The sequence below is a fragment of the Desmodus rotundus genome, chromosome 5 (genome assembly GCF_022682495.2).
Source record: "Desmodus rotundus isolate HL8 chromosome 5, HLdesRot8A.1, whole genome shotgun sequence".
NCBI lineage: Eukaryota > Metazoa > Chordata > Mammalia > Chiroptera > Phyllostomidae > Desmodus > Desmodus rotundus.
The window spans coordinates 137,785,778-137,806,087 of record NC_071391.1 but is presented as its reverse complement, the minus strand read 5'-3'; the positions used below and the strand labels follow the sequence as shown (position 1 = coordinate 137,806,087).

General features: G+C 34.4%; 1 protein-coding gene across 14 annotated transcripts in view; it reads right to left on the bottom strand.

Annotated features, from left to right (window-relative positions):
* EHBP1 (EH domain binding protein 1) overlaps positions 1-20,310 on the bottom strand; it is a 370,181-nt gene that overhangs the window by 73,995 nt on the left and 275,876 nt on the right. For all 14 annotated transcript variants that reach the window (XM_071221562.1, XM_045189390.2, XM_053924179.1 and 11 more), the window contains one exon: positions 15,917-16,060. In XM_071221562.1, coding sequence (XP_071077663.1) covers positions 15,917-16,060 — 144 coding nt within the window. The remainder of the gene's footprint in view (positions 1-15,916; positions 16,061-20,310) is intronic.

The following is a 20,310-nucleotide window of genomic DNA, read 5'->3' as shown; positions in this document are numbered from 1 at the left end:
CAAAAAAGAAACTCACATTTCAATTTCACTCTCATTAAAGTTGCATTTCTCATTTCACTCACATTGCAAGGTTCTTTTGTAATATTGAAACAGTATATAGAGGCAGCAAAGACTAGTAATTTTAAAATTTTTAAAAAATCAAAATAGTTGCAAATATTTTAAATATAAAGAGAAAATACACTTGCTAATCATTTCATAAATTAGAGTAAAATTTTAGGAGATTAATTAGAGAGATTTCTTTTCTATAGCTAATTTTTTAAAATGCAGTTTAACCCCCTTTTGGGAAGGGGACTATTTCAAAGGGCTGATTTTTGCACCACCCGTCAAAGAAGGTCAGAAACACTCAAGTATAAAGTCACTGCACTACTATGGCACAAATAGTTTCTGCGGCTAAAATCAAACAAAGACCAATTAAACTAATCATAACGTTCCAGTGAACACAAGGAAGCTCACCTGGTATTTCTGGACTTCTTCCTTGAATTTTCAAATCTACTCAGTTCTTGGTATTATAATTACCTTGACCAAAATACTGTGAAATTACTGCTCTGATCTACTAATGGCTGCAAAAATCAAGTCACTGTGGTTTCATGCCAAGGGGCCATAGCAAGGTGGCACAATGATTTCTGACACAGAAGACAACTTCTAAAAACTCAAAAGGGAAAATTAACGGGATGTGGTTTACATTGCCAAAGACTGTTCATTAATTACCAATTTAATCACTGCTGGAGGCATGACATTACAAAAATCTGACTGAAAGTTCTAATAGATTATGAAGACCACCTAAGAAGAATGACCAAGAAATGTACAAACCAATTAATACTGTTTTGCTGCTATCAAAGACACTCAAATTATTTTACATCAAGTGAAGCAAAAGAATTAGTAGCTTCACAGTGCTACTACCACTAGGAACTGTAAATACAATAGCACACAATTAGTAATGCACATGTGACTTTTCGTTGAAGGCATATATCCTTGGGAAAGCCAGAACATGATAAGGAGAACAAAAGCAACATTAAAAAATGACACGAATAAAGATTTAAACTCTACCCTTGTGCATGCTGAGGAATAACAGAATAGGAAATATAAATACAGCTCTTAGTAATGGTGATATTACCCTGGAATTTCAACACTGCACTGAACAGCTCTATGAAATATGCATACAGCCATTAATAGTCACATAAAAGGAGTGTTCCTGATGCTAAGACACCTAGCCCTAGCTTCATGCATTCATGGCAATCTCAAATAACTAAGACTTTTTAGGCTTGGGGTTTGTGGCCACATAATAGAAAAGATGATTGACTTTTTTTTCTCCTAACAATGCTAGTGTTTTGTGTGACTTTGAAGATATGCTAGCAAGCTAACAATATGTTTTCTAAGAAGTCTAGTAGCCATTGTGAGGATAGCAGACATCAAATCAACTTAAATTTAGACATAATAGATAAACTATTATTTAAATCATAGTGAATAAAAACCACTGCCTTGTACAGAGGCATTTATGCCGAGCATAGAAATACGCCGGCATTCTTCTAGAAAATGCAACTATAAAAAAGATTAGCTATACATTTAAAGTGTCTTACTGGTCTGAAACGGATTATGTACATTAAATCTTCTGTCAACTGTGTTGGAGTAAAAAATAAGGAATATATTTTCATCTCAGTGCCCTGGGTATAGATGTTTCAGCTCGTATAGAGAATAACAATCTCTATAAATAAGGCAAAATGTCACTCAAAATTTTAGATTTCTCTTTATAGTAACTGATGTTCTTTTGAACTTACAAATGCAAAGTTAACCTAGTTCTTCCTAGTAGAAGAATTGAAAATATGTGTAACTAGAAGAAACAAAAATTTTAGTTTCATTCCTAGAGGCTAGTCATTTATATAGAACACAGTCATTATTCATAAACATGTAAGTGTAATCTTACATCATATACATTTTTATGATGAAATATACATAGGACACATATATTTATGAGAACTATGGGAAAAGGTTCTATTAATCAAGGATTACCAAAATGACATTTAGTGTTTTTTACCAATTGGACAGTAACTGCTTCTTTTATTATTTGGAATAGATTTAGTGATCTTACCTAAAACTGCTACAATTACCAGCATGACAGACTAGTCCCATTTAAATCAATATTTTCCGATTAACATCAAAAGTACAAGGTTGATGTCCCACCCCTTCATAGCAACAAAATGCCTGTTAAAGGTTTAATTTGCAAAAGAGCAGCAGCATTCTCTTGGTTCTTATCAAATAAGCCATTTGGATTTATTACCAAAGACCAAGGAAAAAAGTCACTGTATTTGCAAATTCCCACATAGACAGTGTTCTTTAGAGGATTCAAATATTCCTGCAGATCTTTGAAGATAGATACTGAGAACCTTCCAGGACTTGCTGCTAACTTGCACTTTAATCCTGCTCAGTGAGAATGGGCTCCTATGTGAATTGACTGTAATGGGTCGCTCACTACGCTTGTATATTAAATATTAGGTAAAAAACTTCAGGTCTGTTTTATAATAACATTTATAATTCATTTCTGATCTTTTTTAAAAAAAAGTTTCCAGGTGTCTAAAACCTATGCGCAAACCATATTCTTATGCTACATAATTTAAAGTTGAAAAAAAACCCGAAAACCAAACATTTATACATTCATTGATTGTTAAGTGATTAGATTCATTAGATTGAAAAAACATCCCAATTCTTTTTTCAGACTTTCTATTTATATAACAGATTTCAATCTTTCTTAAAAACACCAAAGTAATAATTAAACTTATATGGCATCATTCTTCTGATAGGTTCAAAATGCCTCACAAATATCTTAACAATTCCAAGGACTGTGGGAAGCAAGACTGTCATCCCTTATTCTTAGAGTTACTGATCCTAAACTTTAGCACATCAAATGCAAACATCTCTTTCATGTAATTATATGAGCACAATTAAATATAATGGTGATTTATTACATGTATTTTAAAAAACAATTACATACTAATATAGAGTAATAAGCAAATGAGTCTGAAATACACTAGCCTCTTAAATTCTATTTGTGCCTTTCTTGGGAAAAAATGTTTGGGGGAATTGAGTAATGAAGAAAAATAATAAAAATGACATACTTTCTTGAAAAAAGCCATTATATCTTTCTTAGAGTTTGTGCTTATATTATATAATCAAGGAGGTTCCTTTGGATTATATAGTGGCTACATTGTTGACCCTGACAAACTTCTGAGTTGTACTCTGAAAAAGTTTCATTTAAGTACATGTGGAAAGCAATGAACAAAATATCACACCTAAATTTACATCAGTAAAATGTAACATGAAAATCTTCATAGAACAATAGAAATAGGAAGCAAGAAGTATAAAATAAATTCAGAGCAATGAAATCTGTCTCCTACAGAAAAATAATTTCAGGAAACACCTGAAACAGGTTAAATGAACAACTACAGACACAGAGATACTAATGAATCACTAAACTACTTTCCCTAAAAAAGATAAATGTAGTATATATCCTTGCAGCAAGATTTCATTAAAATGTGCAATGACAGTTGACAAAATTAAGAAAATAAAAAAGTTTACAGTATCTGTGTTTGTAAATTGCCTTTTAAGAGAAATTATAGTTCAAATCTTTCGTGATGATAACTTGAGTCTGTACATAAGGATTCACAAGGTAAAATTACTAAGGGTTGTTTTCAGGGTCTTAGAAACTGTTTTCCTAGCCTTCCAGCTTAAAGCTATCTTGATTTACATAGAGGGAATTTTTTGTAGAGTGTGTAACTGAAGGCAGAATTGGGAGCTGAGGTCCCAGAATACAGGAAAACCAGGTGCATCTAAAGATATGGTGTGCATACATCCTAACAACACAGGAAGGTATCATAACGTAGGACTCAAGAATAGGAAGACAAGGATTACGCAGGGAGCCTTGAATCCCAAAGTGTCAAATATTATTTCTGTAACTGACTCAAGAAAAGGAGATAGACACTAACTTCCTCTACCTAATGATAATTAATTCAGCTTTAAAGACCTTCAGAGAGACTTTTTTTCCTGTTTACAAACCTTTACTACCAAGAAACTCCTTATAGCAACTCAAAATGTTCATATTTAAGCTCATTTTTAAAACATTTACTTTTAATTTTAGAGAGAGAAGAAGGGGGAGGGGGAGAGAGAGAAAGAGAAACATTGATTTGTTCTCCATTCATTTATGCATCCATTGGTTGATTCTTGTATGTGCCCTGATCAGGGATTGAACCCACAACCTTGGCATATCAGGACGATGCTCTAACTAACTTAGCTACTCGACCAGGGCTGAGCTCATTTTTTTTAAGTTGACACTCAGAAGATATGAAAAACAGCCTGTCACTGTTCCTTCCACTTATTCACTGAACAAACATTTACTTAATACTTGGTGCTGTGGATACTTCTGGGTATTCAGCTCATAGTTGAGTGGGAGAAAGAAGTGTGTAATTAGATTACTATGTGGGATAAATGTGACAGTTGATATGTGTACAACATATTAAAAAAAGATACAGGAAGGAGAATTTACTGCTGGGAGCCATGACACAGGTGCTCATAGAAAAAAGTGGTATTTCAGTGGAAACTAACAAGGGAAGAAGGGCATTTCAGGGAAAGAACAGCATACTTGACAGAGGAACAAAAGAGTATGTCACATTGTCTCTGCAAGCAACTTAGCAGAACGGGACTGTAGAGTGAAAAATAAGAGAGAGGTGAGGATGATGTTGGAAGGAGGGGAAATAGGAGGGGATTTACAATAATCTTGCATGAATCTATGTTGAGTAGTTAGAAAGTCAATTTTCTTGGGTAAGCAGGAGCTGCCAAAAAGATTTTCAGCCTTCATATACTCAAATTAGTACTTAAATGATTTCCCAGTTTTCTCCTCTTTATATTTTATAAGCCTATCTTTCCTTGTAAGTAGATTTTTTTCAATCTTTTAACACTTCTCAAAATCCTCTAAGTTCTCTCTCTCAGCCCAGAACCAATACAAAAGTCCCAATAAAAGGTAACCTATACTGAGTACACAGATAGATTCCATGCACTATATACAACATCAGTGAGTAAAAAGCTCTATGCATTCTTCTTGATATTCATCAGGTCCTAAATCAGTGGTCTCTTAAGAGTAAGTAACAGTAAGCTCATCAGTAAACTCTCGTCTCACTTATTCAAGGCTTGAGGTCACTCCTGGGTACCAACTTTTAAAGCTCATTGTAATTCTCAAACTAAGAATACAAAAAGCAGTGGGTAGCAGCAGGTATATCTCTATCTGCCAGTAACTCCTCTCTACCACAGCATACTTTATGAAGGAAGGGCAAGAGAATTTACAGTAAATTTAAAAATAAAAGCATGATAAATTAAGGAACAGATTAAAGAACATAAGCAAGTGAAAATAGCAGCAATCACTTTACTAAATTAGATGCCAGCTCTTTTTTTTTTTGAGTTAGACCTGCTTTTTATTTCCCAGAAGTCTTTTGATCTTTCCAGAGAGAAAGGCATTTTGACACTGAAGTGGGGGTGGCATTAGTCATGGTTCCCTTACCCCCTTCACTGTGGACACCTATTAATTTGAATGTCACACAGAAAGAAAAAAAAAAGTTTGGCCTCCATTTTAAAATGGAAAAACAGATTTAAAGAAATTAAGTAATTTCCAGTTTTAGTATCATGTAACTCTCATTCAGTTGCTCCAGAGATCCTCTTTTTCTTTTGTCAGCCAAGGTAGTCATACTACTTTTCAAATACATGGACATTTCTACTGTGTTCTTGAGAAAGGTATCAACCTAACATCAAGTTACATACTAAACTAAAAATCTGACAAGCAATGGTAAGGTCTAACTTCTGTATTTGTGAAACTGGACTTCTCTGACATTTTACATTCTCCTTCAATCACTTCAATATTAGATATAAGCCACACAAAGTAAGAAATGTCAAAACTAGAGCAACAGTCCTAGAATGTATTAGTTCATGAAACTGATGCTCTTCACAACACATCTATATAGGGCTTGATCTATCTATAAAGAATAAGCAATAGTAGTAGAATGTGCAAGAAAGAGCTTTTAAATTGAACTTAAACTGTAATTAAGAAGAGGTTACAACAATATCTCCCATGCCACCTGCTCTTCTTACAATGTGACTTCAACACTCCTCCCACTGAGTGATGCAGTCCGTATTTCTGCTCCTTAAGCCTGGGTGGAGCTTTGAGTTTGCTTGGGCCAAAAGCAGGACAAAAGTGATGCTACAGACTTTTAAAGCTAGATCGTAAGAAAGCCATGCACATTCACCTTACCCTCTTGGGACACTTGCTCTTAAACCCAGCCACCATGCTGTAAGGAAGCACAAACTAGTGCAAGTGGAAGAGACCATATGGAAAGGTCATATGCAGGTCTCCCAACAGCAGTTCAGCAGAGGTCCTAGCTGAAAACCAGCCCCAGTCATTGTGGAACAGAAATAAACTATTCCTAGTGTCCTATCCGAATGCCTAACTCATTGAATCCATGACCATAATAAAAAGGTTGTTTTATACTAATAAGGTGTAAAGTGGTTTTTTTATGTGGCAAAAGATAACCTGAAAGAGAAGGGCAGGCAGAGCATCTCTGGGACTGATTAAAGCATAATTTTTTAGGCAATAGGGTACAACTTTGGTAAGTGGAAAACAAATGCAACAAAGTGACCAGTCTGGCATGTAGCTAGCTAGTTTATACAGCATGCAGCTGCTCTCTGGGGAAAACAACTGTAACAACTAACACAACTGTAACTAACCCAAGTCACATCAGTGGCAGTCAAAGGAGCCATGAGATACTTTGTGAGATACCATGATTACTATTGATCAGTCTTAGTCATCGACAATTTTATGCCTTAATGTGAACAGGACTGCTATTTAATCTACCATTTATCTCACATCTAGGCACAGACTAGGAAGAGCTTTTTTTCCCCTAGGTCTCTCTCCTTAAGACACACACACACACCCTTAAGAGATACTCCAAGACAACACTAGTTTAAATGGTCAAATTTGCTTGGGTACACTAAAAAAAAAATTAGTAAACATCTTTTTTGGTCACCAAAAATTTCCCTAGTATAAAATACTTAACATGTCATATTTTTGAAACAGAAAACAACAGAGCAGAAAATCTTCTATAAGCCATTTGTTACACTATCTCTTAGGGATAAATATTGTTAATATTTTCATGATTTTTCTTCGTCCTTTTCAATGCACAAGTGAAGACATAGAGTCTATTATTTCAAAATGGAGTTCATATGTCAGATACTATTTTATATCTTATTTCATACAAAACAACATTGTAAGTATTGTCTTATGTTTTTTCAACATTCTTTCAAAACATTATTGAATAATTTTAATGGCTACATAACAAGTATACATATTCATTTTTTAAGATTTTATTTATTTTTAGAAAGAGGGGGAGGGATGCAAAAAGAGAGGGAGAAAACATCAATGTTAGAGATAAATGTTGATCAGGTGCCTCTTGTACGCATCCCAAATGCGGACCAAACCCACCACCCAGGTATGTGCCCTGACCCTGAATCAAACCAACAACCTTTTGCTTCACGGGACAATGCCCAACAAAGATACACCAGTCAGAGCCAAGTATATATGTTTGTTATAATTTATTTGATCATTATCCTATTTGTAGCAACTACTGTTTTTTACTTTTTCTATTACAAATAATATGATGAAAACCTGAATACTGTGATTTTTTGTTAGTAAAATTATTAAAGAAAATTAGCATCTCATTTTTTTAATTTTTTAAAAGTTGTATTTTATTGATTATGCTATTACAGTTTTCCCAATTTTCCTCCTTTATCCCCCACTCATGCTGCACACCCCAACCCTCCAGCATCCACCCCTTTAGTTCATGTCCATGGGTTGTACATATAAGTCTTTTGAGTTCTCTGTTTTCTATACCATTTTTGACCTCTCCCCATCTATTTAATGCCTACCAATTACGTTTCTTCTTCCTTGTACCTTTCCCCCCCATTCCTCCCCTCCCACTCCCCACTGAAAACCCTCCATGTGATGTCCATTTTTCTGATTCTGTTCCTGTTATAGTTGTTTGCTTAGTTTTTGTTTTCATTGTTTTTCTTTCTTTTATTTCTTTAGGTTCATTTGTTGATAGTTGTGAGTTTGTTGTCATTTTACTGTTCATATTTTTGATCTTCCTTTTCTCAGATAAGTCCCTTTAACATTTCATATAATAATGGCTTGGTGATGATGAACTCTTTGACCTTATCTGGGAAGCACTTAATCTGCCCTTCCATTCTAAATGAAAGCTTGGCTTTCATTTAGATGTAGGTCCTTGCTTTTGGATGTAGGTCCTTGCTTTTCATGACTTTGAATACTTCTTGCCAGCCCTTTCTTGCCTGCAAGGATTCTTTTGAGAAATCAGCTAACAGTCTTACGGGAACTGGAGGTTCCTAAGCCTCTCTCACTCTTCTGAATTCTTGTTTCTTCATTCTGTTCCAGTTGAATGTTTATTTCTTCCTTCTGCTCCAAATCATTGACTTGAGTCCTGGTTTCCTTCCCTTCACTGTTTGTTCCCTGTACATTTTTCTTTATTTCACTTTGTATAGTCTTCATTTCTTCCTGTATTTTGTGGCTGTAATGCAATAATTTCTGTGAGCATCCTGATTACCAATGTTTTGAACTCTGCATCTGATAGGCTGGCTATCTCCCTGTCGCTTAGTTTTTGTTCTGGAGTTTTGATCTGTTCTTTCATTTGGGCCATATGTCTTTGTCTCAGCACACCTGTTATGTTGTAAGGGGTGGAGTCTTAGATATTCGCCAGGGCGGGACAGGTCGCTGTGTTGTGGCACGGTACATGGGGAAGGGGTCAGAGAGGGAACAATGCCACTTGCTCAGCTCTGATCCCGTTTTCAGTCATTTCCCCCACTTCCCCCACTTCCCACAAGCAAATTGTGCCCTTCCAGATGTTGCCCTGGTGCTGATTCCTGGGTGGGTGTGCCTGTGTATGTTCTAGGACCCCAGAGGTCCCTCGAACAGACTCTCCTGTGAGACTGGCAGTTTCTCCCCCTGCCAAATCCCCCAGAGGATTTTATAGCCAGAGGTTTTGAGGGTTTATTTTTCTCCTTGTGGAACCCTGGGTTGCAAGGTATGTCTCACTCCCCAGTTGTTCCTCCCAATTTGTACACCTGCAATTGTGGGATTGCTGGGTCTGCCAGCTGCTGTCTTGCCACGCGTACTCTCCCACCCTCGCTGCCCATCTCTGTACCTCCTACCAGTCTGGATAAATGTTTCTTCTTTAACTCTGTGGTTGTTGGACTTCCATATAGTTCAATTTTATGGCAGTTCTGGGTGTGTTTTGTTTTTAAATTGGCTGTTATCCTTCTTTTGTGTGAGGGAGCATAACGTATGTACCTACGCCTCCATCTTGGCCAGAAGTTCAGGATGCTTGAATTTGAAACCTAGGTTGCCATTGTCTGCAACTCTAGGTAAATGTAAATATTCTTTCCTAACTCATTTTCTTAGTCTCTACAGTGAAAAAACAATATCAAGTCCTACTTCACAAGGACGTCAGAAAAATGAATAAGAAAACATAGCACAATACTTTTAAAATACAATCCCTGAAGTCAAATTGTTTAGGTTTAATTCCTGGCTCTACTATTAGCTGTGTGACTATGGGCAATTCATTAATTTGTGTGTCGGTTTTCTCAAATGTAAAACAGAGATGATAATACTTAACTAATATAAAAGTTGTAGAAATTAAGTGAGAAAATCCATGTGAAAGCACTTGAATCCTGAATGATACAGTCAGTGCTCAAAAAACATTAGATGATAATTATTAGTGTATGTAAATTTTGCACAGAGGCAAAGTAATTTTTAAAAATCTACTTGCCAGATAGATCATTTCATTTTAGGTATTCTGAATTTTAAATCAACAGTTGTAAAATGTAAAGGTATAAGTTTTCTGTATTTTCAGAGTCTGACAAAATTTATGAAACTAAGTTTATCAAAAAATAAATATATCAACAAAATAACTTTCTCTTTAGAAAGAATATTCTTTCTGTGGCCCTTCACTTATCTGAATCCTTTTCACCCATCAAATCTTAGTTTAAATGTCCTTTTCTCAAATTATCATTTTCTGCAGTTTTTTTGTTTATTATGTCTCTTACCACCAACATAAGCTGCATGAAAGAAGTCTTTTCTGTCATTCTGAAAATACTCAGTTCAGACACTCAATTAATACCTGGCCAATGTCTGAATCAACAAATTAGTGATGTAACTGATATAATAGACTAGGCACTGAAAAAGTTGGCAAAAAGTTTACAAAATATCTTTCTTAAAAATGGCCCTTTTTATATTAAAAAATGGTCCTTTAGATGAATGTTTTGCATATGTTTTATCATGACCCACAGTTAAAAATACATTTTATATCAAGATCCGCTAAGCACTCACACCTATAAAACTAAAGTGTTTCATACAAAAATACTATGCTTACTATGTGTGATGAATTCTGATATTTTCTATTCCACTGTAATATATTCTTTTTTATTAAAAAATATAATTATTGTGGCTCACTAGCAGATTTTGTATCACATTGTGTGTAAAAACTTGAAGTATGAAAAACTATGCTTGAGGTAAGAGGTTATTAAGCTGGTATCTGAAAAGTATTTTTAAAAGTATACATGGGAAGAAAGAAATAAAACTGTCTTTGCTCATAGATGACATGACCATCTATGCAGAAATCAAAAATAATGATGAGAAAAACGCTCCTGGAACTAATAAGCAATTACAGCAAGGTTGTAGGATACAAGGCTATGATACAAGACAATTGCATTCCCATACACCAGCTATAAACAAGTGAAATTTGATATTAAAAACATAATACCATTAATATTAGGAGCCTCAAAATTAAATGCTTAGTATAAATCTAACAAAATATGTACAAGATTTATATGAAGAATACTATAAAACCCTGGTAATGAAATCCAGGAAGAACTAAACAAATGGAGAGATATATCATGTAACAGATAGAAAGACTCAATATTATAAAGATGTGAGGTTTTCCCAATTTGATCTATAGATTCCATGCAATTTCAATAAAAATCTCAACAAGTTATTATGTGAATATCAACAAATTGATTCTAAAGTTTACATGGCGAGGCAAAAGACCCAGAATAGCAAACACAAGACTGAAGGAGAAGAATAGAGTTGGAGGACTGATCTTACCTGAATTCAAAACGTACCATAAAGCTACAGTAATCAAGATAGTCTGGTATTGGGGCAAGAGAACAGACAAATAGATCAGTGGAACAGACTAGAAAGCCCAGAAATAAATCCCTACAAATATAGTCAACTCACCTTTGACAAAGGAGCAAAAGCAACACAATAGAGCAAAGCCAATTTTCAACAACTGGTGCTGAAACAACTGGGTATCTACATGCAAAAATATAAATCTAGATAAAATCTTACACCCATCAAAAAATTATATGAAAATGGACTGTTGACCCAAATGTAAAACACAAAACTATAAAATTCCTAGAAGATAACACAGGAGAAAACCTAGATGCTTTTTGGATACAGTGATGCCTTTTTAGATATAACACCAAAAGCAAGACCATGTAAGATAATGGAACAGCTGAATTTGAATAAAATTTAAAACCTCTGCTCTGCAAAAGACAATGTGGAGAGAATGAGAAGACAAGCCAGACAGGAAGAAAATATCTGCAAAAGACACATCTGATTTAAAAAAATAACTGTTATGCAAAATACACAATGAACTGTTTAAAACTCAACAGTAGGAAAATAAACAACCTGTCCTTAGTCCTGCACTTGCTTCCTCTTTCAAATATTAATTTACTATAAAGGTATGGGTTAATTCTTGGGCTCTCTATTCTGTTCTGTTGATCTACATGTCTGTTTTTATGCCAGTACCATGCTGTTTTGATTACTATGGCCTTATAGTATAGTTTGACATTAGCTGGTATGATTCCTCCAACTTTGTTCTTCGTTCTCAAGATAGCTGCTGCTATTCAGGGTCTTTTGTAGCTCCATTTAAATTCTTGAAATATTTGGTCTAGTTCTGTGAAGTACATCAGTAGTATCTTGATAGGAATTGCATTGGATCTAGAGATTGCTTTGGGTAGTATGGATACTTAAATGATGTTAATCCTTCCTATCCATGAACATGGTATGTGCTTCCACTTATTTGTATCTTCTTCAATGTGTTACACTTTTCCGAGTCTAGGTCTTTTACATCTTGGTTAGGTTTATTCCTAAGCATTTCATTCTTTTTGAAGCAATAGTGAATGGCGTTGTTTTCTTAATTTCCATTTCTGATAGTTCATTATTGGCATATAAAAATGCAACTCATTTCTGGATACTAATTTTGTATCCTTCTACTTTACTAAATCCTTTTATAGGTTCAAGTAGTTTCTTGGTGGAATCTTAGGAGTCTCTTTGGGAAAACTGGACAGATATGTACAGAAAAATGAAACTAGACCATCTTCTTATGCCACACACAAGAATAAATTAGAAATGGATCACAGACTTAAATTTAGAGCAGAAATCATAGAAGTAAACATAGGCAGTACAATCTCAGACATTGCTCATAATATTTTTTCTGATATATTTCCTCTAACAAGGGAAAAAAAGAAAAAATAGACAAATGGGATTATATCAAAATAAAAAAGTTTTGCACAGGAAAGGAAATTATCAACAAAATAAAAAGACAACCCACAGAATGGCAGAACATATTTGCTGATACATCTGATAAAGGGTTAATAACCAAAATTTACAAAGAACTTACAATACTCAATACCAACCACCTCTCTCCCCAAAAATCTAATTAAACAAATGGGCAGAGGACCTGAATAGACACTTCTCCAAAGAGGACACACAGATGGCCAAAAGACATATGAAAAGATGCTCAAAGTCACTAATAATTAGAGAAAGGCAAATAAAATCCACAGTGAGCTACCATCTCACACTAGTCAGAATGGCTATCATCAATAAATCAACAAACAACAAATGCTAGAGAGGATGTGGAGAAAGGGACTCTTTTGCACTGTTGCTGGAAATGCAGATTGGTGCAGCCACTGTCAAAAGCAGTATCAGGATACTTCAAAAAATTAAAAATGTGTCTGCCTTGTGATGTAGTGATTCCACTTCTGGGAATTTATCCAAAGAAACCCGAAACACGAATGCAAAAGAACATAAGCACCCCTATGTTCTCTGCAGTGTTATTTATAATGCCAAGATATGGGAGCAGCCCAAGTGTCCATCAATAGATGAGTGGATAAAACAACTATGGGACATTTACACAATATAATTCTACTCTGCTGTAAAAAAGAAGAAAATTTTAGTCTTTGCAAGAGCATGGATGGACCTGGAGAACATTATGCTAAGTGAAATAAGCCTGTCAGAGATAGACAAATACCGTATGATTTCACTCATGTGGAATCTAATGAACAAATTGAACCAACAAGCAAAACAGAGACAGACTCATAGATGAAGAACAGATGACAGCCAGTGGGGTGGAGAGGAGGATAGGGGGTGGAGGGATTGAGCAAAAAGGAAAAAGGACTCATGGCCATGGACAACAGTGTGATGATAAACATTATGGAAAAAATACAAAAAATTTTTTTTAAAAATAAAATAAAAAAACAGATTGGTGTAAAGGTCACTTCTTTGGAAGTGTTGACCATAACAGATACCTCTTCCACAGATTTACAGAATTTAATATGCCAATAAGCATATTAAAAGATGCTCCATAATACGTGTCAACAGAGAGATCAAAACAATGAGATACCATTAAACATCTATTAAAATGGCCAAAATTTGGAACACTGACAACACCAAATGCTGACGAGGATGTGGAGCAAAAGTACTGTCACTACTGCTGTTGGGAATGCAAAACGGTACAGTCACTTGGAAGACAGTTTAGTGATTTCTTTCAAAAGCAAACATACTCTTATGATCCAGCAATTGTGCTACCTGGTATTTCCCAAAGTTGTTGAAAATTTATGTCTACACAAAACCTGCACACAGATACTTATAGAAGCTTTATTTATAATTGCCAAAACTTGAAAACAACCAAGATGTTTTTCAGTAGGTGAATGTATAAACAAACCATGGTACATATAGACAATGAAATATTGGGTTGGCCAAAAAGTCTGTTTGGTATTTTCTATAAAAATTTTCATTTTCATTTTCACCAATAACTTCACTGATTTGGATATTTTGAGTATGTCAACTATCTCCTGCATGGTAGAACATTGATTGTTCTCAATTAATGTCTCAATTTGGTCATCAACTTCAACTGGTCTACCTGACCATGGACCACCATCCAGAGAGCAATCTTCAGCACAAAACTTCACTTTTGATACATTCATTCAGTCACAGCACCTTCTCCATAAACTGCACAAATCTTTTTTTTCCATTTAAGTTGCATTTTCACTTTTCTTGAAATAATAAAACATAATATGCTGAATATATTGTGTATTTTCTTCCATTTTCAATATTAAAATGGCTACACAAAAATTCGCCCATTTTGATACGGTGTTTTTAAATGCACACTGATATGACAGCTATCACAACACAATCTAACAAAATTGTTTTGAATGAATTAAAGGCAACTAGTGCTACTAGAGTCATCTTACTAAAAACACCAAACTTTTTGGCCAACCCAATATTATTCAGTACTAAAAAGAAATGAGCTATCAAGATATGAAAAGACATGGAGGAACCTCAAATGCATTATTACTTAGTAAAAGAAGTTGAGAAAAGGCTATATACCATATGGTTACACCTATAACATTCTGCAAAAGGCAAAATCAGAGAAATAGTAAAATCATCAGTTTGGCAGGGGTGGGGGTGGGAAGAGGGATGAATATGTGGAACACAGAGGATTTTCAGGAAAATGAAAATACTCTGATACCATAATGATGGATACATATCATTATACATTTTTCCAAACTCATAAAATGTACAACACCAAAAGTGAACCATATATAAACTATGGACTTTGAGTGATTATAATGTGTTAATGCAGGTTTATCAGCTGTAAAGAATGTGACACTGTGGTAGATGCTGTGGTAGACATTGTGGTATAGGGGGTATATGAGAAATCTCTGTACCCTCCCCTCAATTCTGCTGTGAACTTAAAAGTGCTCTAAAGAAATCTTAATTAAAAAAAAGATCATGCAGTTTTATGTGCATGTGAGTTTGCTGGTAGGGCAGAGTTGTCATAGTTTTCAGATTCATGAAGAAATTCATGGCCCGCTAAATCTCAGGGCTTTGGTTACTGTGTGTTCTTTATACAAAAATAGGTATAAAAACTGGTTTAACAGGGATGGCAGTACATGACAGGAAAGAGCATTGATTCTGAAGTCTAATGAGGCTGAGGTTCAAAGCCTGGATTCAACATTTACTGACTAGGAAACCTTGTTTAGATTACCTTACCTATCAGCTTTTGTTTTTTTTAATCTAGAAAGAAGTTTGAAAATCTCTTCATGGGGTTAAGTAAAATAAAAATTATGTAAAACATCCATTGTAGTACCTAAAATATCTGGTAGGTATTCAGTAACTGATAAGCATTGTTATTATATTCTAATTTTTCCAACAAAATTAAGTTCCACAGACCATATAATCTTAAATAAAGTAGAACTGAATTGCAAAATATAAATCAACAAAAACAGATTATTCATGTGTGTAGAAATCATATTTCAGAATCTTATTTTTCCTCATAGCTAACACTACTGTGTAGAAATAATCACAACATGCTCCTCCAAATAGGACTTTGTAAGTTCAATAAATATGTCAAGTACCCACAATATACAAAATATGTGGAAAAATAATTTAGCAAAAATGTAAATAAATCAGTACCCTCATCCCCATGATTACAACGAACAACTTAATGGTTTTTTAAACAATGATTCTCACATCACTTAGCTGCCTGTTGGAGAGTACTGTGGCTGCGTTTGTATTCTGCTTATTCCCCGCCTTTAAAGCCGCATCTCTTCTTGCTTGCTCAAGCAGAACTCTTGCTCTTTCTTTAAGTTCTTCTTGTCGAGATAACATTCGTTGCTTAAAAGCAAAAATACAGAATTAGAAGCCTCAAAAAAGAAAAACAAAGAGTATGTAATCTACATTTGTAAACTAATCAACATTATATGATCTGTCAAAATAATAGTTTGGTTGAACTGTAGATATCATTTATGGTCAAGGAAGAGGTAATAAGCAGTAAACTTATTACTTTACTTGGCAAAACACAAAACTTCATTATAAATTTATTGTGTGCATCATTTTTGGGTCTCTGTGATCTTTATATTCATGTTTTAATATAATGATTTTAAACCTTTTTCTGTAATCTTAAGCAAGGAAGGAATTTTCTTAAAGTGTACAATTCAGTGGTTTTCAGTATATTCACAAGGTTGTGAACTATCAACACTATTTCATCACCCAAGGTTTTTAGAGGATTAAACAAAAATTCTTAACAGATACACTTGAAATGTGTAAGTGATAATGACAGATTTTTAGTTCATGTTGATAAAAGAAATAACAGACTAAAACTGATCATTGCATTTAAACTGGTTACAAATCAACACTTTCTCAAAAACAGACAGAATTAATTAAATGAACACTGAATTTGTGGTCAAAACACCAGGCTGTTAACTCTTCTTCTACTAATAATAAGCAATGTAACACTGAATAGGTCACTTACAAATTTTACTGTATTCCATTACATGATATTTAAGAACTTTGGAGTCAAATATTAGTTCCATCACTTTACTGTGGGCAAGTTATTCAATCTGCCTAAGCCTAAGTAAGTGTCCTCATTTATAGAACAGGAATAAAAACAGACCAACCTTCATATGTATACTGTATAGATTAAGTGAACAAGAATAACGTACTGGGCATTGGATAAATGTTAACTATTATTATATTTTTAAAAATCAATTTCCTCATCTTGAAAAGAGGGGAGATCATCTTTAAAATACCACTAGCTCTATAATTTGCCATTATTCACAATAGATCATCATTAAGATACCTGTAGCTCTAAATTGTGATTCTGCAGGACTTTAGGGATTTCAATCAGCTACACAGACATAGCAAAAAACTACTTTGGTACTTAAAGCACATAAACACAATTTTTTTATCTAATTATAAATGAAATTAGTATTAGTTAAAGAAAGTTTAGATAATATATACAAGTAAAAGGAAGAAAAATGAAACTAATTGGAGGCATCATATTCCCTGATTTCAAACTATATTACAAAGCTATAGTAATCAGAATATGGTTTAAAAACAAATACACAGATCAATGGAACAGAACAGAGAACCCAGAAATAAACCTATGCATAAATGATAAATGGATTCATGACAAAGAAGGCAAGAACATACAATGGAGAAGGATAGTCTCTTCAATAAATGGTTTTGGGAAAACTGGACAGCCACAAGGAATACAATGAAACTAGACCACAGTCTTACACCATACACAAAAATTAACTCAAAATGATTAAAGTCTTCGATATAAGACCTGAAATTATAAAATTCATTGAATAAAAATAGGTGGTAAGTGCTTTGAAATTAGTCTTGGTGATGATAATGACAATGACGACTTAACACCAAAAGCGAAGGCAACAAAAGCAAAACAATCCAATTAAAAATGGGCAAAAGATCTGAATAGACATTTTTCCAGAGAAGATATACAGATGGCCAAAGGTCATAAGAAGATGCTCAACATTACTAGTTATCAGGGAAATGCAAATCAAAACCACAATGAGATTATCACCTCACATCTGTTAGAGTGGCTATTATGAAAAACAAAATAAGTTAGTGTTGGTGAGGATGTGGAGGAAAGGGAACCCTCTGTTTATAGTTGCTGGGAACGTATATTGGTACATCCATTATAAAAAAACAGTAAGAAGGATCCTCAAAATATTTTTTAAAAAGAAAGCAAGAAAGCAAGAAAGAAAGAAATACCATTTGATCTAGCACTTCTACTTCTGGGTATTCATCTGAGGAAAGCAAACACACTAACTTGAAAATATAGTTGTCCCTTGGTATCAGTGAGGAATTGGTTCCACGATCCCTCTGGGTGACAAAATTCATGACTGCTCAACTCCATAATATAAAGTGGCATAGTACTTGCATGTAACTTATGCAGAGCTTTTCATATACTTTAAATGATCTCCAGATTACTTATGATACTTAACACGATGTAAATCTCTATGTAAGTAGTTACACTGCATTGTTTAGGGAATAATGACATGGTAAAATGCCTGTCCATGTTCAGTACGGATGCAACCACTCTAGGCCTAACTACAATAGTACACACCAGCAACAATGCAGTATTTTTTTTTCCAAATATTTTTGACCCGTGGTTGGTTAAATCTGTGGATGCAGAACCTGCTGATATGAAGGACTGACTGACTATATATGCACCCTTATATTCACTGCATTTTCTCATGCCCTTAAATATTTTTTGAGGACATGATTTAAAATGGTTTACATAGCATTTTACTAATATAAATACATATTTTATTTAACTTGTCTTATTGCATATTTAGGTAGTTTATAGTTTCTATCAAAAACAATTCTTTTAAACATTTTTACACATAAATTCTTCTATTTGATTAATATCTTCTTTTTTTCTTTTTTCTCTTCCCATTACAATTTAGTCCCCTTTTATCCCCTCTTCCCCCCAGCAATCGCCACACTGTTGTCCATGGCCATGAGTCCTTTTTCCTTTTTGCTCAATCCCTCCACCCCCTATCCTCCTCTCCACCCCACTGGCTGTCATCTGTTCTTCATCTATGAGTCTGTCTCTGTTTTGCTTGTTGGTTCAATTTGTTCATTAGATTCCACATGAGTGAAATCATACGGTATTTGTCTATCTCTGACAGGCTTATTTCACTTAGCATAATGTTCTCCAGGTCCATCCATGCTCTTGCAAAGACTAAAATTTTCTTCTTTTTTACAGCAGAGTAGAATTATATTGTGTAAATGTCCCATAGTTGTTTTATCCACTCATCTATTGATGGACACTTGGGCTGCTCCCATATCTTGGCATTATAAATAACACTGCAGAGAACATAGGGGTGCTTATGTTCTTTTGCATTCGTGTTTCGGGTTTCTTTGGATAAATTCCCAGAAGTGGAATCACTACATCACAAGGCAGACACATTTTTAATTTTTTGAAGTATCCTGATACTGCTTTTGACAGTGGCTGCACCAATCTGCATTTCCAGCAACAGTGCAAGAGTCCCCTTTCTCCACATCCTCTCTAGCACTTGTTGTTTGTTGATTTATTGATGATAGCCATTCTGACTGGTGTGAGATGGTAGCTCACTGTGGATTTTATTTGCCTTTTTCTAATGATTAGTGACTTTGAGCATCTTTTATGTCTATTGGCCATCTGTGTGTCCTCTACCCATTTTTTAATTGAATTTTTTTCCCCTGGTGTTGTTTTTTAAGTACTTAAAAAAAATTGGGTATTAACTCCTTTATCAGATGTATCAGTGAATATACTCTCCCATTCTGTGGGTTGTTTTTTTATTTTGCTGATGTCCTTTGCCATGCAAAAACTTTTTAGTTTGATGAAGTCCTACTTGTTTTTCTTTTGTTTCCCTTGCCTGGGTTGGTATATCTAATAAATAATTTCTACAGGCAATGTCCAAGATTTTGCTGTTTTCTTCTATGATTTTTATGGTTTCAGGTCTAACATTTAAGTCTTTGATCCATTTTGAATTTATTCTTGTGATGTAAGAATATTTCTTCATATTTCTACATGGACCTGTCCAATTTTCCCGACAACATTTATTGAGTAAACTCTCTTTAGCCCATTGTATGTGCTTGCTTCTGCCATCAATTAATTGACTATGAAGGTGTGGGTTTATTTTTGAGGTCTCTATTCTGTTCCATTGATTTATGTGTCTATATTTTTATGCCAGTACCCAGGCTGTTTTGATTACTATGGCCTTGTGGTACAGTTTGATATTGTGTAGTGATTCTTCCAACTTTGTTCCTTCTCAGGATTGCTGTTGCTATGCAGGGCCTTTTGTGGTTCCATACAAATTTTTCAAATATTAGTCTAGTTCTGTGAAGTACACCATTGGAATCTGGATAGGAATGGCGTTGAATCTAGAGATTGCTTTAGGTTGTTTGGACATTTTAATGATGAGTTAATTCTTCCTATCCATGAACACGTTATTTGGTTCTACTTATCTGTGTCTTCTTCAATTTCTTTCTTCAATGTGTTATATTTTTTTCAAGTACAGGTCTTTTACATCTTGGTTAGGTTTATTCCTAGGCATTTTATTCTTTTTGAAGCA